Raw genomic sequence first — 24,213 nt, forward strand, 5'->3', positions numbered from 1 at the left:
AATCTGTGACCTGTATAAAAACCTCTTCGCCTCTGGCCATGCACTTCTACATGGTCCCAAGCACCACGCTGACTCCGAACACCCTCCGTTATAACAACAGGGGGTTTATCACCCCAAACATATCAGATTGGTAGCGGATACTAATAAAGGTGGGATGTGTCGCTCGCTGTGCATTCTAATCAACATGGAAACGCAAAAGTAATCCCCAAGTGAATCATTGGGCACGGAGACTGATTCAAACGAAGCAAATGGAAGGCCCATGGTTTCAGTGCTACCTAAGGCCACACATTAACCTAACTTGGAAATAGGACCAAGTTCTCTTTTAGAAAAGTATACGCAGGCATCCCTTGAAAACCATGTCCTAATGTATGCATTTTCACATTGTCAGGGTTTATCGGCCATACATCTTTACAGCTAAAAGATTAAAAATAAAAAAATTTAAAAAAAGCAAAAAAAAATCATAAAATCACAACACTGCAGAAGTAGGTCACCAAAAGCTTTATCAAGGAAAAACAGGTCACCAAATCTCTTATGAAGAAACACTTAGGCCCCTTTCACACTGGCAAGTTTTCCGCGCGGGTGCAATGTGTGAGTTTAACGCATTGCACCCGCACTGAATCCGGACCCATTAATTTCTATGGGGCTGTGCACATGAGCGGTGATGTTGCGTGAAAATCGCAGCATGGTCTACTTTCTGCGTTTTTCACGCAACGCAAGCCCCATAGAAATGAATGGGGCTGCGTGAAAATCGCAAGCATCCGCAAGCAAGTGCGGATGCGGTGCGATTTTCACGCATGGTTGCTAGGAGATGATCGGGATGGGGACCCGATCATTATATTATTTTCCCTTATAACATGGTTATAAGGGAAAATAATAGCATTCTTAATACAGATTGCTTACTAAAATAGGGCTGGATGGGTTAAAATTAAAAAAATGTAACATTTTTACTCACCTTAATCTACTTATTCGCGCAGCCCGGCTTCTCTTCTTTCTTCTTCTTTGCTGTGCAGGAGGAAAATGACCTGTGGTGACGTCACTGCGATCATCACATGGTCCGTCACATGATCCATCAGCATGGTGATGGACCATGTGATAAGCGCAGTGATGTCACCACAGGTCCTGAAGAAAGAAGACAGAAGAGAAGCCGGGCTGCGCGAACAAGTGGATTAAGGGTGAGTTAAATTATTATTATTTTTTTTAATTTTTTTTTTTAAACCCCCTCCAGCCCTATTTTACTAAGCATTCTGTATTAAGAATGCTATTATTTTCCCTTATAACCATGTTATAAGGGGAAATAATACAATCTACACAACACCGATCCCAAACCCGAACTTCTGTGAAGAAGTTCGGGTTTGGGTACCAAACATGACGATTTTTCTCACGCGCGTGCAAAACGCATTAAAATGTTTTGCACTTTTCCGCGACGCACCCGCATCTTATCCGGCCCAAAAACATGATGCCCGTGTGAAAGAGGCCTTACTGATAGGTTCCCTTGGCAGAATGGAGACATTACTGCAGATGGGGAGTGTCTACAGCCATGAAAACGGGAACATGGCCTCTAAATCCTTGGGAGGCTGATCTACTGGACTCCTTCTAATGTGACATTAGTAAGTGGTGAACATTCAGTTATGAGACGAAAATCACTTTACAGGTGAATGCAACTCAAAAACATCTACAATGGAGTCTATGTAGACATCAAAGCTTGGTGACGATCCTTGTCCCAGTTATATGGTGGCTAGAAGAGATTTCTCCAGTGCTGGCCATTGCTACGGGATTGTGACTGTCAATCCCAGCCCCAGACCTACTGGAAATAACATACATATACAGCATCATGTATGTTTTATGCACTTATATAGCGCTGACTTATTACGCAGCGCTTTACAGTCATTAGCAGCAAGCTGTCCCCAATGGCTCTCACAATCTAAGTGGTCTTTGGAGTGTGAGAGGAAAGAGGAGAACCCAGAGGAAACCCACGCAAACACGGGGAGAACATACCAACTCCTTGCAGATGTTGTCCTTGGTTGGATTCGAGGCACCAGTGCTAACCACTGAGCCACCATGTTGCCCCATGTAAATCATTTAGCAAAAAGAGGTAAATCCAACATTGCTAATTTTCAATTTATGGTATCCTTAAAGGGGAAGGAGATGAGAAAGAAGGCTTTTTCTTTTTTCAGACCATTGGATTTTTGTCTCCTTTTTTCAGAATCAGCGCCACTATTGTCCTTGGGCTGCTCCTGGTAATGCAGCTCAGCCCTTTTTACTTTAAGGCTAAATGCACACGATCAGAATTGCGTGCGGATTTTACTTGCACAAATCGGCACCGTAGGACATGTACATAGTATTCTATGAGAATTTGAAACTCTCAATGCACACGATGCAGATTTTTTTCCGCGCGGATTTTAAAATCAGCAGCATGTAAATTTATTTTATTTTTCCTGACCGGATTCTCTTCATTCACTTGCAACTGGAAAATCCGCACCAATTGATGTGGATTGACCGCACAGATTTGCCTGCGAACACCTGCGGATTTTAGAGCGGATTCTCCGCACATTAATCCTGAACGTGTGCATGTACCCTAAGGGCTCATTTACGCGACTATCATTTTTTTGTGGATCCGCAAAACACTGATACCGGCTGTGCGCGTTACGCATTTTGCTCATCGGAACGTCCTGCCCCCTATGGTAGAGCATGTCCTTTTCTTGTCCGTTTTGCGGACAAGAATAGGCATTCCTATCATTTTTGCTGTGCCGCGGAATGGAAGTACAGATGTGGACAGCACATGAAATACGGTCGTGTATGAATGGGCCCTTTGGCCACTAAATTTAAAAAATTGGCAAATAAAGAAAAAAGTGCTGCTCACCACAAAAACAATACAGAAATGTGGTCTTGCCCATGTGCAGCGATGGCACTGTGGTTGTGCAATATAACGCCTCATGCACACGACCGTTGTTTCGGTCCGCATCCGAGCCGCAGTATTTGCGGCTTGGATGCGGACCCATTCACTTCAATGGGTCCGCATCCGTTGCTCCATTCCCTGGTCCGCAAAAAAAAAAATATATAACCTGTCCTATTCTTGTCCGTTTTGCGGACAAGAATAGACAGTTATATTAATGGCTGTCCACGCTGTTCTGCAAATTGCGGAATGCAAACGGACGCCATCCGTGTTTTGAGGACCTCAAAACACACAACGGTCGTGTGCATGTATCCTAAACATGTGACTGGTTTGTCAACTACCTTTCAGCGGTTGCTGTGTCGGCACAGACGCTTAACTACTTAACTAAAATTCCCAGGTGACACACAAACTGATACAACCATCATGACTTACTGTAATACTGGCCTCTTTCCAAATGTAAAAAGGGCAGAGAACATAAATAATAAAACATAATAAACAAATATCTCGCTCCGTCTCCAAGACTTCCCTCGGGCTGCACCAGTTCCCTGGAATGCGCTACTCAGGCAATTAGGCTAATTTCTAACTCCCACCGTTTCAGGCGCTCCCTAAAAAACACATCTTTTAGGCCTCTTTCCCACGGGCGTTGCGGGAACACACGCGATTTTTCCGCGCGAGTGCAAAACATTGTAATGCGTTTTGCACTCGCGTGAGAAAAATCACGCATGTTTGGTACCCAAACCCGAACTTCTTCACAGAAGTTCAGGCTTGGGATCAGTGTTCTGTAGATTGTATTATTTCCCCTTATAACATGGTTATAAGGGAAAATAATAGCATTCTGAATACAGAATGCATAGTAAAACAGCGCTGGAGGGGTTAAAAAAAATTAAATTTAACTCACCTTAGTCCACTTGATCGCGATGCCCGGCATCTCCTTCTGTATTCTTTCTTCAGGACCTGGGTAAAGGACCTGTGGTGACGTCACTCCGGTCATCACATGATCCATCACATAATCTTTTACCATGGTGATGAATCATGTGATGGACCATGTGACGACCGGAGTGACATCACCACAGGTCCTTTACCCAGGTCCTGAAGAAAGAATACAGAAGGAGATGCCGGGCATCGCGATCAAGTGGACTAAGGTGAGTTAAATTTTATTTTTTTTAACCCCTCCAGCGCTGTTTTACTATGCATTCTGTATTCAGAATGCTATTATTTTCCCTTATAACCATGTTATAAGGGGAAATAATAATGATCGGGTCTCCATCCCGATCGTCTCCTAGCAACCATGCGTGAAAATCGCACCGCATCCGCACTTGCTTGCGATTTTCACGCAACCCCATTCACTTCTATGGGGCTTGCGTTGCGTGAAAAACGCAGAATATAAAGCATGCTGCGATTTTCACGCAACGCACAAGTGATGTGTGAAAATCACCGCTCATGTGAACAGCCCCATAGAAATGAATGGGTCGGTATTCAGTGCGGGTGCAATGCGTTCAACGCACGCATCGCATCCGCGCGGAATACCCGCCCGTGTGAAAGGGGCCTTAAGGGTGGCCTATCACATCACCTAATCTTTGCATCCAACACTATCCACCACACGCCATGGTAGTGCATGGCGACTGGTTTGTGCAGCTTTAGATCTACTCCCCTGTTTTGATGGCTGGACCACAGTACAACACTTTTCAACTTTTGTGCCACCTCCTCATAGATTGTAAGCTCTTGTGAGCAGGGCTCTTGTTTGCTCCTGATCAGTTTGCTACTATGTAACGTCCGATTTTGTCTGTATATAAACCCTCTAGGGAATATGTCGCCTCTGTATAAAGATTATCATTATTAGATCTGCGCCAGTTTCTGCCACGACAAATACAAAACTCAAGGTCTTGTATACAGAAAGCCATCGATACACGACCCCACGTGGCCTATTTTATAATAACACTAGTGGCACAGAAAGCAAGAATCCTAAACTGAACTCATTTTGAATCCGGTTTCTGAGGGAAGCGAGCAGCACAGAAGCGGAAAACAAAGTGGTTCTTTTCGTCTGTGCTTTATATTTTTAACATATAAAGCAAATACATGTTTATCAGCACTATCAAAGCTGTTCTTTCATTAAAGCCCTTGGGCCATTCATCAATGTCACAGCGGTTTGGGAACAACGGTGGGAAGAAACGTTTATCTGCAATCAACGTCTAAGCAATTAATCATCCAGCGATACGCCCTTTTTCCCCCTCCCATTTTGGTTTGAAATCAGCCTTTTATTCCACATTCTTGCAGTAATGGGGGCCAGTATTGAATATTATAAGTGCTAGACTTTCTTATATCTTTTATATAGCCAAAACAACCACAGAACTGGGTATCGCTGTATTACGGGGAACATTAGACCTTATGTCTTACATTGTGGACTGGACTGATCGCCACCGGACAGAACTACATTAACAGGAGAGTTTATTAACGCATGACTGAACGGACAGCTGGAAGAGGGGTCAGATAATTGGAGGAGCTGAATATTCAAGTCCTCAGCCGACAGAAGTGGAAATGGAACCAGTAGATTGTTTTATGGAGGACTGCTTTAGGCTACTTTCACACTAGCGTTAATGTTTTCCGGTATTGAGATCCGCCATAGGGTCTCAATACCGGGAAAGAAAATGCTTCCGTTTTGTCCCCATTCATTGTCAATGGGGACAAAACGTAACTGAACAGAACAGAGCGCTCTAAACTGCCTTCCGTTCTGTTTCGTTGCGTTCCCATACCGGAGAGCAGACCGCAGCATGCTGCAGTTTTCTTTCCGTCATGGGATGCAGAGCAAGACGGATCCGTCATGACGCACAATGCAAGTCAATGGGGACACAATAGAAAACAGATCCGTCCCCCATTGACTTTCAATGGAGTTCATGGCGGATCCGTCTTGGCCAGGTTAAAGATAATACAACCGGATCCATTCATAACGGATGCAGACGGTTGTATTATCAGTAACGGAAGCGCTTTTGCTGAACCCTGCCTGATCCAGCAAAAGCGCGAGTGTGAAAGTAGCCTTAGGCATAGAAGTTTATGTACATCTTGGGGTAAATTCACACGCGGATGAATTGTTGCAGAAATTTCTGCCCCTGTTCTCTTCATCTTAAGGGGCCTTGTAGAAATCCATGCGCTTGTCTCAAAACTACCCTTTCAGAGGAATGCAGATAACAGATTTTTGGCAGCAGAAATCTTTGCACCAAATCTGCAGTGCGAGAATATAAAATATAAATGAAAACTTATTAGGAGCTGGAAAATACGGTTTATCCTCCATCCAGTTTTTCTGTCACCAACTGGATAATTTGACAGCAAGTTAAAGGGCTTGTCCAAGTTTAGGAAAAAAAGGATCTGCTTTCTTTCCTGAAACCGTGCCACTCCATTCATCTGAAAGGAGAGGACTGTGAAGAAAAGCACCACCCCCCCCCCCCCCTCTTTTTTCTTTTTGTTCTAATCCTGGACATCAATTTTACGATACACCAGGGACCTACACATGGAGGACTGCTAGCCCCCACCGTGCACACATTTGGTTTGGTTTTTTTTTTCCTTACAGAAAAAAATAAATAAAAGTTATATAAACCAAAAATTTTTTGCATATCACTTGTGTTCACGGGATTGAATTACATTTTTTTTTACCCCTATAAAGGAAGGGATGGAAAAAACAAACATGGCTTAAAGACACTGCGTTAAATAAAAATAAAAATAAAAAACACACACACCCAAACTGAAGAAAAAAAGCCATCATAAGGGTATGTTTACACGTCAGATTTGGCGATGGCAGCAGAAATCATTTGGACACCCGCAATTCTGGGGTGGAAGTGCAGTTTGATGTGCCGTGGACTTGCACAAGGCTTAGCCCCATTAAATAAGGCGAGGGTAACCTGCTGGACTTTCCACACAAAATTGGCAAGTGGCATAAGCAGAGAAAAAAACTGCATAGAAAATGTTTTTTTTCTGGTGCATGTGAATGGAGTTAGAGGTGGTCTATTAGCAATTTACGGACCGCACATGGCCGCCGCTATCATAGAAAAGCCTATTCTTGTCCAGAAAGGACCTGCTCTGATTTTTTTTTTTTTTTGGGGGGGTGGGGGGGGGATATTCTTGTGTTAATCAGTCCACTTGTAATTTCGTTATCGCATCATGGACTTGTAACTCCAGTCTAATAACGGCTTGTATATGGTCAAGCTGCTTTGCTTCCTATACTACAATATATCCTATAAAATATTAGAGTGCGAGTAATCGGCTGATAGATGAATATTCTATATGTAATATGACATAATAATAGTACTATACATAGAATTGGTAGCAATAATACAGGGCATTTAAATCTTGGAAAACGCCGTAAAGAATAAAACAGAAGCAAAACTATCCCCTTCTACGCACTCCGAAAAATTCCTGCATCAAACAAATGAAATCTTCACTTGGTAGTTTTGGAAGGAAGGCGCGACCGTCGCTTGTGGTCATCTTCAATCCTCGCTGCTATATGTCAACCATGGGTTTCCTCCCCCCTGAGAAGAATTAACATGGGGGCTTTCAGAACAGAGGTTTCACTGTAATTATATTGCTGCTAAAATTATATTTTCCCCAAACAGATATCTTGCATTGCCGTCTGTGTGACCCTTGGCTCGGGTTTACCCAGAAGGTCCGCCATTTTGGACGGAAGGTTCAGTGACATTGTAAAGACAGATGTGCGGCGAACTGACAGAGAAGAATGAGTGGGGAGGCCCGGGGCATTACCGACTATGGTGTGATCCCTCCACCATCAGTCAGTGGACGGCAGATGGCCGGGCGTGTAATTGATTTATTTTGCCATCCATTGATATGCCAAGTTTACGGATTAGAATTTGATCAGGGCTGCGCTTTGTAATAGCCAATAAACAGAAGGTTACATCAAACTTACGGATCGCCCTGTCCTTTTCAGCAATCGTTTTAACACCATTAATGAGAGACGTTTAACAGGCTCTTCAAAACTAAATGATATCTGAAAGCTGCCAGACCGCAGGACATCCGATACTGCATCGCTCAACATCCCTACAAGCATCCTGTACACAAGCAGGATACAATACACTGTACTGATATTATCTTTTTTCTGTGATTTTTGCTTACTTTGTAGTATATACTTGAGGGAGTGGCACCTTGAAGTGTGAATGCGCTCCTATTTTATCCTGGGAGTAGCATTCTTGTACACTTTTGCCCTTTCCATCAAGAAGACGCCCTTGATTAGGTGGTACATATAGGTGTGCGTGCTCCTCCTCTCCTAGGTAGGTTTAGAGTAGGACCTGCCTGACGGAGACCACCTTGACGGAGGTAGGTGGGCAAAGATGTGTTTTGATCAAAATATATTGGCTAAGAGTCTCAGATTTTATCATATCAGAGTAAGAGCTTAGTCCCTAAATAATGCTTGTGTTAGTGCATTACTATTTGTTTTGTGTGATTTTTTTTTTTTTTTTTTTTTAGATAATACACTGTACTGCCCATGAAAACCACAGCACAATGAGCATAGGAGATATGGCATGTTTCTCCTACCAGCCGAGCTAGTCCTACAAGGCACTGTGCCTGGTTTAACAGGGAGTGGTCTGTTCACCGATTCCCTTTAAAGGGGTTTCCTGACTTTTTATACTGACGACCTATCCTCAGGGTAGGTCAGCAGGGGTCAGATACCTGGGACCCCCGCAGATCAGGTGTTTGTGGCGCTCCAGTGAGGATAGGTGATAAATGTATGATCATGAGAACAGGGATCTCCAATGCATAGGGTGAGCCATTTGCTGGAGAGGAAGAGTCCACTGTGGACTTAAAGGGGATCTCTTACAAATGCTACTCATCTCAAATGAGCTTTAGAGCTATTTGGTGAAGTACACCCCCTACAGTAATGATTCAGAGGTCAAAAAACACGATGCAAGAGGCTATGCCAGTAGTTCAACCCCAGCTGCTACAGAATCTCTTGACCATGAAGGAATTTTCCTTTCCTAAAGAGGTTCTGCAGAGGCTGATAAATTACGAGAGCTTCTTTGCATGAGCATGCCGACACCAAAACTGTATTCTCCTATACTGAGGCAAAATGGCTGCCGCCACTGTATGAAAGCGGCGTCTGCCCTATTCAATAAGCTGATTTTGAGCAGACCGTGACCCGGGGAGTACAGAGAACATCAGTAACTAAATACATGAACGTTCACAATTCTTTCCTCTTTCTTCTGGGCTGTGAATCCAAACAAACCCTTGATTTACTGGCATGGGCCATGTTTCTCTCTCAGGCTTCCATTACAACCCTGGAAAGGACTATTTTTACAGATAAAGTTAAATGCGCTTTTGAACGCAGGCGGGGGCATTTTGGCTCCAGTTTTCACGTAGGTTACTACCAAAAATAACACAACAGCGGTGTTTAGAGAAGCAGAAATGGAAGACAAATGGAGAACAGAAACACAAGCTGCGGCCAACACTGGAAACAATGGGGGCTGGCACGTGTAAACGGATCCAACGGGATTTCATTCCAAACTTCCCATAAGCCCCTCGGCACAATAGGCATAGTGGGGTACGGTTTAGTCAGCAGAGTTTACATGACTTCTCAGTCATGAGAAAAAGCACATATATATCCAGTGCACAGAGAAGAAGAAGGAGTTCAGATCAAAATAAGAAAGTGCGATCTTGTGCCCCTCAATCAAGTTAGACAGACGTTGCGTTAAAAGTAGATAATTCAGATATAAAGACCATTTATTTATTTTAAGCACTTATACAGCGCTACTATATTCCGCAGCGCTTTACAGACATTAGTGTCACGCTGTACTCAATGGGGCTCACAATCTAAGGTCCCTATCAGTCTGTCTTTGGAGGGTGGGAGGAAACCGGAGAACCCGGAGGAAACCCACCCAAACACGGACCCGAGCGCTGCAAGGCACCAGTGCTAACCACTGAGCCACCATGACCATTTCACATATAAGTACGATTTACTGAGAAGATAATAAAATTAACAGGTCATTAAAAAGTTCAATAATGTCATGAACTTTGTGTACTGACCGTGGGTTACAACCTACATTATGGCCCAGAGCTGCAATCACAATACTGCTTTCTGCTACTGGGACAACTGATTATACCACAAAAACAGCGGTCCAGAAACCATAAGGCCCCTTTCACACGGGCGAGTATTCCGTGCGGGTGCAATGCGTGAGGTGAACGCATTGCACCTGCACTGAATCCGGACCCATTCATTTCTATGGGGCTGTGCACACGAGCGGTGATTTTCACGCATCACTTGTGCGTTGCGTGAAAATCGCAGCATGCTCCTCTTTGTGCGTTTTTCACGTAACGCAGGCCCCATAGAAATAAATGGGGTTGCGTGAAAATCGCAAGCATCCGCAAGCAAGTGCGGATGCGGTGCAATTTTCACGCACGGTTGCTAGGAGACGATCGGGATGGAGACCTGATCATTATTATTTTCCCTTATAACATGGGTATAAGGGAAAATAATAGCATTCTTAATACAGAATGCTTAGTAAAATAGGGCTGGAGGGGTTAAAAAATAAATAAAAAAATAATTAAACTCACCTTAGTCCACTTGATCGCGCAGCCGGCATCTCTTCTGTCTCCTTCTTTGCTGATTGCAGGAAAAGGACCTGTGGTGACGTCCTTTTCCTGCAATCAGCAAAGAAGGAGACAGAAGAGAAGCCGGCTGCGCGATCAAGTGGACTAAGGTGAGTTTAATTATTTTTTTATTTATTTTTTAACCCCTCCAGCGCTAGTTTACTAAGCATTCTGTATTCAGAATGCTATTATTTTCCCTTATAACCATGTTATAAGGGGAAATAATACAATCTACACAACACCGATAACAAGCCCGAACTTCTGTGAAGAAGTTCGGGTTTGGGTACCAAACATGCGCGATTTTTCTCACGCGAGTGCAAAACGCATTACAATGTTTTGCACTCGCGCGGAAAAATCGCGCATGTTCCCGCAACGCACCCGCACCTTTTCCCGCAACGCCCGTGTGAAAGAGGCCTAACAATCTTAAATGAGCTAATAAATATAACTAAAGTACATATCTTTGGGGTCATTTATCAAACTGGTGTAAAGTAGAACTGGCTTAGTTGCCCATAGCAACCAATCAGATTCCGCCTTTCATTTTTCAAAGGAGCTGAGAAAAATGAAAGGTGGAATCACATTGGTTGATATGGCAACTCAGCCAGTTCTACTTTACACCAGTTTGATAAATGACTCCACTTATATTGAACAGCTCGAGCAGACGCCATTGAGTCCTCCTATTCATGAGCTCCTGGCTCTCCCCGACCGCCTGCTGCTGATTCATATAACGGTCAGAGGCAGGTGGGCGGGGAGAGCCGTGAGCTCATGAATAGGAGGACTCATGGGGGTGCGCTGAAACGGTTAGGATTTAAAAGTGAGGGAAGCAGAAAACTGGAGACAGATTCCCTTTAAAGTGCAAAGTGCCAAAATAATATAAGGTAAATCCCCAAAGGGGAACAGATTCATAAACCCTAGTGATAGAAGTAGCAACAACTACAAAGATAACGGTTCCAAAGTAGCCTATTAAAGGGTTTCTACCACCACATTTTGACCTAATTAGCTGTCAGACACTAGCGATCTGCTAGTGTCTGCTCTACCTAACCATGCTATTGTAATTCCTTTCTCTGCAGCGGTTACCCTAAAAAACGTAGTTTTATTTTTATGCAAATGAGCCTCTAGGTGCTATGGGGGCGTCTTTTCAGCACCTAGAGGCTCCGTCCACTCACCATTTCTGCCGCCCAGCGCTCTCCAGCCCGCCCCTCTGCTCTAGATTGACAGCCTACTCGCGCCTGCGCCGTGTGCTTCTGTATTCGATTACGGCGCAGGAAGCAGTCCAACAGTCACTGCGCCTGCGCCGAATACAGAAGCACACGGCGCAGGCGCGAGTAGGCTGTCAATCTAGAGCAATCTAGAGGCTCTTTTGCATACCAATAAAACTACGTTTTTTAGGGTAACCGATGCAGAGAAAGGAATTACAATAGCATGGTTAGGTACAGCAGACACTAGCAGATCGCTAGTGTCCGACAGCTAATTAGGTCAAAATGTGGTGGTAGAAACCCTTTAAGTAAAGACATAAGACAGAGTCTGGCTAATAAAGTAACATACTAACCCATGATTAGGGATGAGCGAATCGACTTCAAAAGAAACATCCAAAGTCGATTCGTATAATACTTTGTTTGCGAGAGCTCCGTACAGTATTAGAATGTATTGGCTCCAATGAGCCGAAGTTATTACTTCCCGAAGTCTCGCGAGACTTCACATAATAACTTCATAAATCGATTTCTACTGTAAAAAAACATTTCCCGAACTCTGGTTCGGTTCCAAGTGGTACTCGCATGGCAATCACTCAGATTAAAACCCTTGTCTGTGCACCCTATCAGGGCATATGGACGCCATAGAAGAGGTTCCCCAAAAAGTTCATACAAATTTCCAAAATGCCAAATGGTACTTGACACAAGCAATGGCAGATGCTCCACTGATCACATTACACTAGATCAGTGGTGGTGAACCAAAGGCACGGGTGCCAGAGGTGGCACTCAGAGTCCTCTCTGTGGACACCCGCACCCTGGAAAAACTATGGTGCACCAATACACCTTCGGCTACTTTCACATTAGCGATTTGGCTTTCCGTTTGAGATCCATTCAGCGATTTCACAAGCGGGCCAAAACAGATCAGTTTTGCCCTAATGCATTCTGAATGGAAAAGGATCCGCTCAGAATGCATCAGTTTGCCTCCGTTCCGTCTCCATTCCGCTTTGGAGGCGGACACCAAAACGTTGCCTGCAGCGTTTTGCTGTCCACCTGACAAAGCTGAGCCAAACGGATCTGTCCTGGCACACAATGTAAGTCAAAGGGGACGGATCCGTTTTCTGACACAATCTGGCACAGTAGAAAACAGATCCCTCCTCCATTGACTTTCAATGTTGTTCCAGACGGATCAGTCATGGCTATAGAAGACATAATACAACTGGATCCGTTCATGACGGATGCATGCGGTTGTATTATTGTAACGGAAGCGTTTTTTGCAGATCTATGACAGATCCGCCAAAAACGCTAGTGTGAAAGTAGCCTTAGACTTTTCCCACCATTCAACAGCGCAGGCGCACTATGAACGGCGCAGGCAGCGCACTGAATGTAGGCAGGCTATTATAGCTAAGTGATAAGGTACATGGAAGATATACTGTATTTGTACTGTAAAATTCAGGGTAAATTGCAGTGTTGGCACTTTGCGATAAATAGGTTGGTTTTGGGTCACAGTTTGGGCTCTCGGTCTCTAAAAGGTTCACCATCCCTGCTCTAAAGGAGGCGAGAAGAAACTACTATCCTTATTTTGCCCTCTCTTCTTGGATCCAGAGGTCCTTTGGGGATGGTGCATTCACTTCCTTCTTTTCCCTTATTCTTTTTCTTCTTCCCCCATCCCTTACATTTCGTTTTCCCAAATCCTCTCCCTTAACCCTTTCTTTCTTTGATTGCTACAGATTTTATGTTGTATTATCTACAAAAAGCTTATCATTTTGAAGAGGAATGTCACCTGGATATGCATAGCACATTTGTGGCTCAAACCTATGGGACATGTAAAGAACACCCTCAGCGAAACATACTGTACACCCGATACCTTTAATTGCACATGCACTAGCCTTTTTCTTTGTTCTTTTTACTTCTATTGTTCATTTTTATAAAACTCAATAAAAACAGTTTTGAAAGGGGGGGGGGGGGGAGGGGGGCTTTCCCATTCATAACATCCCCCCCGCCACCCCCCCAAATCCACTCTCTCAGCCAGAACAGAAAGACGCCTGATGGGGGTGACTCTGCTGGGGCCAAGAGCAGAACCTGCAACCCTTTTATTATATGGACCGACCCCTTTTGCTCATAGAGGGCAGTCCTGAGTGAGTGACCTTCCCTAGTCTATGACACCCTAATAGGGCATAGGGACAAGGGTTGTCCCATCAGGACCGTCCTACAATATGGTCAGCGCCACAAAGAAAAGTAAACTACTCCGGCTCTAAAAGTGGACGAAGACAAAACAACCTCCCTAAGCCTCGACGCTAGACCGGGAGTAAATTCTTCCCTCTGTACTGACAAACAGTTTAGACGAGAAGTGCGGGTGTTAATCTGCGGCATTACCAGAATAAAGCAGCAGGACGGGCCGCCCGCTGCTGGTCACACAGTGTTATATGGCTGCCATGACTTTGTGAACTGTTCAGCGCTGGTGACAATTTTACAACTGTTCCCAAGTTGGTTCTGTGTCTGCACTACACTCTTAGGGCTTTAAATTCAGGCTGGACAAACCCATAAATCTCCTGGTTATTGGCCCTGCCGCTAGGAAACCAAGTTAGGAACCCGTCCAGTGACTTTATTTACTCTCCTAACGACACCTCTACTTAAATTAATTTAATACCTGCCTCCTTTTGTTTTATCCTCTGAATCCGCAAATCAGCGTTCTCACCTCTCTAAACACTCCAGTTAATTAATGTACTGTTACGGCCATTTCTTTTCCACTATAAATTAGCCCTTTGTGATAAACTTTGAAGGCTGCAGATATTTCTTACCCAGACACAATACATGGCGTGCACTGCCCTGTGCTGCTCACGCTATGAATTTATTGAAATAACTATAAAACCCATACTACTCCATGGTGACCCAGGGAGTGAAAATATTTCATAATTGAAAAAAAAAAAAAAAAAAAAAAAAAAACAACACACATTCACTGCCCCCTACAGCTCGGTTGGCTCTGCTTGGCGATCTTCCAGTCTGTGGCCTGTTTACTTTAAAGCCAGGGTGCAGACTGGGTCACAGGCATTGCTGCAGCCAATGACTGGCTGCAGCGTTGAAGTGTTCGCCAAGGGGCACATCACTGGGTCACGTGCCACCTGGGGAACATGTCACTGCTGTGGCTAGTTATTGGCTGCAGCAGCACGTAGGACCTCTGTTCATGACGGAAGTTTACAAGCAGGAACCGGCACGCGGTAAACGAGGAGGTGGACCGAAGGACCCAGAATAGAGTATACTAAGTATACTAAGTATACTCAGTGGTGGTAGGGGGAAAAGGGCATCCGCGGCCGTTGTTCAGTTTTCTTTCGCGGACCCATTGACTTTCAATGGGTCCGTGGAAAAATCGGAAAATGCACCGTTTTGCAGCCGCATCCGTGATCCGTGTTTCCAGTCAGTCAAAAAAATATGACCTGTCCTATTTTTTTGACGGACAACGGTTCACGGACCCATTCAAGTCAATGGGTCCGTGAAAAAACACGGATGCACACAAGATAGGCATACCGCGGCCCGTGGCCGTAGGCTACTTTCACACAGACGGATCCGCAGATCCGTCTGCATAAAAGCTTTTTCAGATCGGACAGTATATTCTAACACAGAGGCGTTCCCATAGTGATGGGGACGCTTCTAGTTAGAATATACTTTGAACTGTGTACATGACTGCCCCCTGCTGCCTGGCAGCACCCGATCTCTTACAGGGGGCTGTGATCTGCACAATTAACCCCTCAGGTGCAGCACCTGAGGGGTTAAATGTGCGTATCATAGCCCCCTGTAAGAGATCATGTGCTGCCAGGCAGGAGGGGGCACACCCTCCTCCCTCCCCAGTTTTAAATTCATTGGTGGCCAGTGCGGCCCCCCCTCCCTCCCCTGTAGTACTGTAGATTCATTGGTGGCCAGTGGGCCCCCCCTCCCTCCTCTGTAGTATTGTAGATTCATTGGTGGCCAGTGGGCCCCCCCTCCAGTACTGTAGATTCATTGGTGGCCAGTGCGGCCCCCCCTCCCTCCCCCTCCTAATTAAAATCTCCCCCCCTATCATTGGTGGCAGCGGAGAGTTCCGATCGGAGTCCCACTTTAATCGCTGGGGCTCCGATCGGTAACCATGGCAACCAGGACGCTACTGCAGTCCTGGTTGCCATGGTTACTTAGCAATTTTTAGAAGCATTATACTTACCTGCGAGGCTGCGATGTCTGTGTCCGGCCGGGAGCTCCTCCTACTGGTAAGTGACAGGTCATTAAGCAATGCGCCGCACAGACCTTTCACTTACCAGTAGGAGGAGCGCCTGGCCGGTCACAGACATCGCAGCTCGCAGGTAAGTATAATGCTTCTAAAAATTGCTAAGTAACCATGGCAACCAGGACTGCAGTAGCGTCCTGGTTGCCATGGTTACCGATCGGAGCCCCAGTGATTAAACTGGGACTCCGATCGTAACTCTCCGCTGCCTCCAAAGATGGGGGGGGGGGGGGGGGGGGATTTTAATTAGGAGGGGAGGGAGGAGGGGGGCCGCACTGGCCACCAAAGAATCTACAGTACTACAGGGGAGGGAGGGGGGCCCACTGGCCACCAATGAATCTACAGTACTACAGGGGAGGGACGGGGGGCCCACTGGCCACCAATGAATCTACAGTACTACAGGGGAGGGACGGGGGGCCCACTGGCCACCAATGAATCTACAGTACTACAGGGGAGGGACGGGGGGCCCACTGGCCACCAATGAATCTACAATACTACAGGGGAGGGACGGGGGGCCCACTGGCCACCAATGAATCTACAATACTACAGGGGAGGGACGGGGGGCCCACTGGCCACCAATGAATTTAAAACTGGGGAGGGAGGGGGGGTGCCCCCTCCTGCCTGGCAGCACATGATCTCTTACAGGGGGCTATGGTACGCACAATTAACCCCTCAGGACCTGAGGGGTTAATTGTGCGTATCATAGCCCCTTGTAAGAGATCAGGTGCTGCCAGGCAGCAGGGGGCAGTCATGTACACAGTTCAAAGTATATTCTAACTTGAAGCGTCCCCATCACTATGGGAACGCCTCTGTGTTAGAATATACTGTCGGATATGAGTTTTCACGATCTAACTCAAATCCGATGGTATATTCTAACATAGAGGCGTTCCCATAGTGATGGGGACGCTTCAAGTTAAAATATACCATCGGATTGGAGAAAACTCCGATCCAATGGTATAATAGGGACTCCTGACTTTACATTGAAAGTCAATGGGGGACGGATCCGTTTGCAACTGCACCATAGTGTGTCAACGTCAAACGGATCCGTCCCCATTGACTTGCATTGTAATTCAGGACGGATCCGTTTGGCTCCGCACGGCCGTGATCCTCCAAAAATCAAGGAAGACCCACGGACGAAAAAACGGTCACGGATCACGGACCTACGGACCCTGTTTTTGCGGACCTTAAAAAAAAACCGGTCGTGTGCATGAGGCCAAAAAGCTTGAAAGGACATATGGACAGGTCATCCTTTTAACACAGACAGCAGCTTTCAATAAATGCAACCTCAGAATTAGGCCTCATGCACACGACCGTTGTTTTGGTCCGCATCCGAGCCGCAGTATTTGCGGCTTGGATGCGGACCCATTCACTTCAATGGGGCCGCAAAAAGATGCGGACAGCATTCTGTGTGCTGTCCGCATCAGTTGATCCGTTCCGTGGTCCGCAAAAAAAAATAATATAACCTGTCCTATTCTTGTCCGTTTTGCGGACAAGAATAGGCAGTTATATGAATGGCTGTCAGAGCCGTTCGAAAATTGCGGAACGCACACGGACGTCATCCGTGTTTTGCGGATGCGCAATTTGCGGACCGCAAAACACACAACGGTGTGCATAAGGCCTTACAGGGAAAGCCAGTAAAGGCTGGGGTTTCCGATCACTGGATGGGAATCCAGTGCTCTCCTCGGCTTTCTGAACAGTAAGAGATCCAATGTAATTTGATTGGACTCAAACATGAATCTGGCGACACCGGCATCATAGTAACATAGTTTATAAGGCCAAAAAAAGACATTTGTCCATCCAGTTCGGCCTGTTATCCTGCAAGTTCATCCGAAAGAAGACAAAAAAAAAAAAAAACCTGTGGAGGTAGAAGCCATATTTCCCCACTTAGGGGAAAAAATTCCTTCCGGACTCCAATCAGGCAATCAGAATAACTCCCTGGATCAACGACCCGTCTCTAGTAGCTATAGCCTGTAATATTATTACACTCCAGAAATACATCCAGGCCCCTCTCGAACTCTTTTAGTGAACTCACCATCACCACCTCCTCAGGCAGAGAGTTCCACAGTCTCACTGCTCTTACCGTAAAGAACCGTAAAGTGATCTTTTGTTGTCACCTCGTGCTCCCTGTAAATGACTAGTGGCTATCAGGGTACACTCCTCTATCTACCTAACCTACAGAACAGCTCTTTCCCCTTCCAAGTGCAGGTGCGGTGCCATGTAATGCCTCCACTTCTCCGATTCCTGCAAACTAAGCAGGTTTCAGCAGTTTTGACCATGCTAAACTACTGTCAGCAATAGGTAGGGTCTGGGAAGATCAGTACAAATATACACTTTTATCGAGCTTCTCTCTGGAGTAGTGTGAATATGAACTTTTGTTCAGGCAGATTCTCCACTTGTAAGTTCATATTCACACTACTGATAAAAGCCCTCTCCACAAAAGATTTGTTGTATGCTCTCCCCAGCCATAACTAGTGCAGTCAGCAGTATAGTAAGGTCAAAACTGCTGACAGATTCCCTTTCACATAGAATATGCAAATAAACATTTTTCTTGAAAGTTAAAAAAAAATGGGTAAGACTAGGACAACTACACATTTTGCCTGAACATCAAAATTTAACACAGGTGAACCTGGAAAGACAACTTTATATTTTGGAGCTTGCAAAGATTACCCACAGTGTCTGTGCGCTAGATTCTCCACTGCAAAAGTTGCCCAATATGTACTTTGGTGCTTTTAATTTATCATCATCATCATCCGTGTTAATGAACATTTTGTTTTTTTTAACCCTTACAGACCGCATAACGAACTGTGAGGCCATAAAATCACAGTCCAAGACGCCCACTGTCTTCTTTTTAGATACTTTAAAACCATGAATTTAAGTCCTGCCTCGTCTCCATATCAAATCTTTGAGTGCGGAGTCTGATAACATAACAGGCTGACACATTTGGTGACTAAAGTAGGTTATGGCTCCATTTAGAAGCAAAAGAAAACCAGGGCATGGCATTTGCACAGTCTATAAAAGGCACAGCTTGCTTCTCTTTGGGCGCCAGATGCCGTAAAAGAGTTTTGGGAACAAATGCCAAGTAACGGCTTAAACCAGGTGCTTCGTGAGGCTCGAATCAAAGAAAGTAAGTCCTTGAACTAAGATGTGCAGTTAAGCAGAAAAGAAGCTGGGGTCAACAAAAACTAAGCATAACTAATTTTATTTATTTGACGCACTTACACAGCGCAGACATATTATGCAGCGCTGTGCAGACATTAGCATCACGCTGTCCCAAATGGGGCTCACAATCTAAGTTCCCTATCAGTATGTCTGTGGAGTGTGGGAGGAAACCGGAGAACCCGGAGGGCACCCACGCAGACATGGGGAGAACATACAAACTCCATGAAGATGTTGTCCTTGGTCGGTTTTGAACCTAGGACCCCAGCGCTGACCACTGAGTCACCGTGCTGCCCACCAGGGATCCAGCTGACTGCCGGGACCCCCAGTGATCCCAAGAACCGGTGGTCCCCAAGTTCCCTCTCTGAATGGAACTGTAGTGCAAGACTGTCCACCGCTCCATTCACTTCTATGGGACTGGCTGAGCGCTGTCTGTGTGATGGACTATTGCTCCTTTCAGAGAGGGGGCCCTCAGTTTTTGGGATCGCTGCAGTCAGATCCCCAACAATTGGCACCTATCCTGTGGATTAGTGATAACTACTTTTTGTGAGATGACAACCTCTTCAACATTGCAATTTATATCATGGGAAGAAAATCTCACAGATTTTATGAAAAATTAATTTGTCTACTGTGCACTTCCGAAGTTAGTGCCCAACTGTTGGCCCTGACACAAAGGAAAAACGTTACCTGTGGGGGCTTAATGGTGTTTAGTTGGTCAGTTGTTTATGGACTAAAGCTTCATTCACACCAACGTTAAAAATGGCCGTGTGTCGGCTGTTTAAGTAATGGACGTCACACGGCCATTTTTAGCACCAATTAAAGTCAATGGGACTATTCACATAGACGTTTTTTTTTATGGCCAGTCAATACCGGCCGTTAAAAAATATAGGACATGTCCTATTTTTGTCCGTTTTCACAGCTGGACATACCCTATTGAAATCAATCAGACAGGAGTGCACTCGTCTAGTGGCCGTCAAAAATGGATACACTAATGCAATATGGCCTTTTAGTAGTTAAAATAAATAAAAAAAACACTCACAAATAAACGCTAAATAAATAACTAAACACACACTAAATAGGGAAAACAAAATAAATGAACACTAAGGCTACATTCACACAACAGTGAAAAAAAATGGCTGTGACAAACTGCCATTTGCCACTGGGCATTGTAGAGGACTTATGGCTAGCCTCCTGCCCTACGACTATGGCCTCGGGACATATTACCCTTCAGGAACAGAACTATGCCGCATGTCTGGACTGTTCTTAGGACCGAACGCGGTCAGCGGTGTATAGTAAAGAATCTATGGAACTGTTTTGGGCAGGAAATTGTGCTTGCGGTCGGTCATAAAGGACTTCCACTAAACTTTTGATCCGCTGGAGGGATTTGTGTGATTTTTGGAAGTGTTTATGTTTGATGTATGCAGAGTTTAAATATGTAATTTTTATGGAGATGGAATGTATGGTTTTAAAGTTACAGTGTATGTTTAAAAACTGTATTTTTACTGTCTGTGATAGTTATGTTAATCCATAATTATATCCCAGACAGAAGGGAGGATTTTGTGTATTCGGGTGGGGATTCCTCTCCTATTGTTCCCACATGTGTATTGGTGATCTCCCTTTGTCCTGGGAGATAATTGAATTGCACTTCGGGTGTCTCCAGGCAGAGAGGAGGAAACCATGATGCATTGTGGGGACCTGCATAAATACGGGCGGGTAGCCCTCAATAAAGAGTTCAGCTCAGTTCATGTTTTTCTAACCCTTCAAAACGCAGCCTCGTCTCGTTATTGGAGGGAATTGCTGTATCACGCTGGGGATTGCTATGCTCTGCATATTCCCTGGAGGAGAGATCTTTCCCACACGGTCCTGAATGCTGGAGGTTCGTTCAGGGTGGAAGGAAGACGGCGCGGCTCCAGTTAAGCTACAGCGGTTGTGGAGTCTGCGGTGCTTGTGGTGTCCAGTGCGGTGCTTGTGGTCCTCGGCGCAAGCTAGGAAGCGTCCATTAACGGAAGCGGATCCGTTACAATGGCCATGAAAAAATGGCACATTGTCAGTTTTTCATGGCCATTTTCTACCATTTTTGCGACCATTTTTGTCCATCTGTCCATTAATGGCTGTTTTGTAGCTGTTTTTCATTTCCATTAAAAATGGATGAATTTCACTGGCTTTTTTTTTTTTTTTTTAAGTAAAATCGCAACCCGTGCAGTATACATTATGTCCCCCACGGTGGCCCCCGGCAGTAAAATATGTCCCCCACGGTGGCCCCCGGCAGTAAAAAATGTCCCCCACGGTGGCCCCCGGCAGTAAAAAATGCCCCCCACGGTGGCCCCCGGCAGTAAAAAATGTCCCCCACGGTGGCCCCCGGCAGTAAAAAATGTCCCCCACGGTGGCCCCCGGCAGTAATAAATGTCCCCCACGGTGGCCCCCGGCAGTAATAAATGTCCCCCACGGTGGCCCCCGGCAGTAATAAATGTCCCCCACGGTGGCCCCCGGCAGTAATAAATGTCCCCCACGGTGGCCCCCGGCAGTAATAATGTCCCCCACGGTGGCCCCCGGCAGTAATAATGTCCCCCATGGTGGCCCCCGGCAGTAACAATGTCCCCCATGGTGGCCCCCGGCAGTAACAATGTCCCCCATGGTGGCCCCCGGCAGTAATAATGTCCCCCATGGTGGCCCCCGGCAGTAATAATATCCTCCATGGTGGCCCCCGGCAGTAATAATGTCCCCCATAGTGTTCCTCAGCTGTTATAATGTTTTTTGTTTTATTTTTCTAGCTGAAGGTAAAAATAAAAACTATGTGGCACATTTATTAGGTCTTAATAAAGCCCCTGCACTAGCAGTGGATCCTGCGAAGTTATGAAAACGCTCCAGCCTGTACGTAACTTTGGCGCATCCAGCGCCGGTTCTCCTCGCTGCCTTACATTTAGACCATTTTCTACGCCTAAAAAAGAAAATGATGAATAAAACGGGCCGGCCGGCCGGCCCCTTCCCCGCACAGCCCATTTATTTAGACCTGGCGTCAGCGGGGAGAAGTCGCAGACTGCAGCACAACAGCTAATAAAGGAGTATTTCAGCTTAATAAATGACTCCCTATGTGTTTCACATGTAAAAGCCGGGCAGTGAAAAACGGCATAAAATAATGTGCAGCACATAACCACTGGGTGCACAGGCCTCCTCAGACAAGGGCTGGAGACCAGTGCCTCTTTAGTTCATAGACTCCAGTGCATCCAGTGAGTTAGGGTGCCATTACGTGTTTGTCACTGTGCCACAGTAGCCCTAATTTCATGCACCCGCTTGTACATGTAAGGCTACTTTCACACTCGCGTTTTGGCTTTCCGTTTGTGAGATCTGTTCAGGGCACTCACAAGCGGTCCAAAACGGATCAATTTTGCCCTAATGCATTCTGAATGGAAAAGGATCCGCTCAGAATGCATCAGTTTGCCTTCGATCAGTCTCCATTCCGCTCTAGAGGCGGACACCAAAACGCTGCCTACAGCGTTTTGCTGTCCGCCTGACGAAGCGGAGACAACCGTTTATGCTGACACAATCTGGCACAGTAGAAAACGGATCCGTCCCCCATTGACCTTCAATGGTATTCAAGACGGATCTGTCATGGCTATAGAAGACATAATACAACTGGATCCGTTCATGACGGATGCATGCGGTTGGATTATTGTAACAGAAGCGTTTTTTTGCGGATCCGCAAAAAACGATAGTGTGAAAGTAGCCCAACAATGGCAAGTACACCCCGGCATTAGTGGTAAACCGTGCGCATGCACTGCAGCTTGGCCATGTGTAATAGCAGCCTTATGTCTTACAGTACAAATAGTCACAACCTAATAAGAATTTAAAAGGACACGTACCTGTCTTGCCACTTCTCTTAAGCAAGCCACACCTCGCTCAAAGTTCGGAAAGACCACGGAGCCATACTTCTGATATTCTGGAACAGGTCGGATTTTAATTGTGACTTCTGTAACCACTCCGAGAGTCCCTATAACCAGAAAATAATGTACATTATAAGATGGTGTCTGGGTGATGGTTGTAGGAAGACAAGAATCAGAATAAAATCTAAAATTACACAAGTTCTCCAGTATCTTCAGACTTGACAAATAGTTTATGGTGCAAAGTGACTACATGTAAGTTGAGTAATGCCATCACAGACAATGGGGGCATACAGTATCGCTAGGATATGCCCCATTGTCCGATAGGTACGAGTCCCACCTCTGGGACCCGCACCTACAACGAGAACAAAGCGGGGAGAGTTGTAGCTGGAGGACCCTGGGGTCTGGCCACCACCAAGCGCTGCTCCCTGCTGCTCCCATACAAGTGAATAGGAGTGCACCGCGCGGCCCCTGCTCCCATTCATTTCTATGGGGCTGACGGAAATAGCTCTGCCAGCGCTTGGCTATTTTTGGCGGCCCCATAGAAATGAATGGAGGGAGGCTGCGTATGCGCCCTCCACTACTTTCCCCGCTCCGTTTTCGATATAGGGGCGGGTCCCACCTATCAGACAATGGGGGCATACCCTAGCGATATGCCCCCATTGTCTTTGATGGAAAAACCCCTTTAAGGGCTCATGCACACAACAGTATTTTCAGTCCTTTTTGCAGATCACTTGAAGACCCATTAATTTCGATGGGGGGTTGCAAAAGATGCGGACAGCTCACCGTGCACTATCCACATCAGTTAGTCCGTTCTGTCAGCCTGCAAAAACGAAAACATGTCCTATTCTTGCTCATTTTGTAGACAAGGATTGGACATTTCGACAGGAGTTGAAAAAAAAAAAAAAAAATGGCGGCATGCACATGGCCAGGATCCATGTTTTTGCATGAGGCCTAAATAGCATAAAAGATTATGGGGTGGACATAAGGGCAGATCAGCTTTCCTTCCCCGAACCCCGGTTGACACCACCACAGGGCAGGCAGGGTCATTCAGTCTAGCCAGTAACCTACTCTCAACAAGCGTCAACCATAAAAACAGCTAAAGACTACATTTTAAATATTTTATATAATCATATTTCATGTAAATTTCATTTGGGGCATCGCTCGTCTAGCATCACGAGAGCCGCTAGAAAGCGACAAATTAAAAATGATCACAATGAGAGTCAACTTTATTGAGTGTCGTGTGCAATTTCTACACATCAATTT

At 45.6% G+C, this 24,213-nt stretch overlaps 1 protein-coding gene across 2 annotated transcripts in view; it reads right to left on the minus strand.

Moving 5' to 3' along the window:
* The window catches only part of AGPS (alkylglycerone phosphate synthase), a 244,162-nt gene that overhangs the window by 85,319 nt on the left and 134,630 nt on the right, over positions 1 to 24,213 (minus strand). For both annotated transcript variants that reach the window (XM_040440072.1, XM_040440071.1), the window contains exon 11: positions 22,930 to 23,057. In XM_040440072.1, coding sequence (XP_040296006.1) covers positions 22,930 to 23,057 — 128 coding nt within the window. The remainder of the gene's footprint in view (positions 1 to 22,929; positions 23,058 to 24,213) is intronic.

The sequence above is a fragment of the Bufo bufo genome, chromosome 7 (assembly GCF_905171765.1).
Source record: "Bufo bufo chromosome 7, aBufBuf1.1, whole genome shotgun sequence".
Lineage (NCBI taxonomy): Eukaryota > Metazoa > Chordata > Amphibia > Anura > Bufonidae > Bufo > Bufo bufo.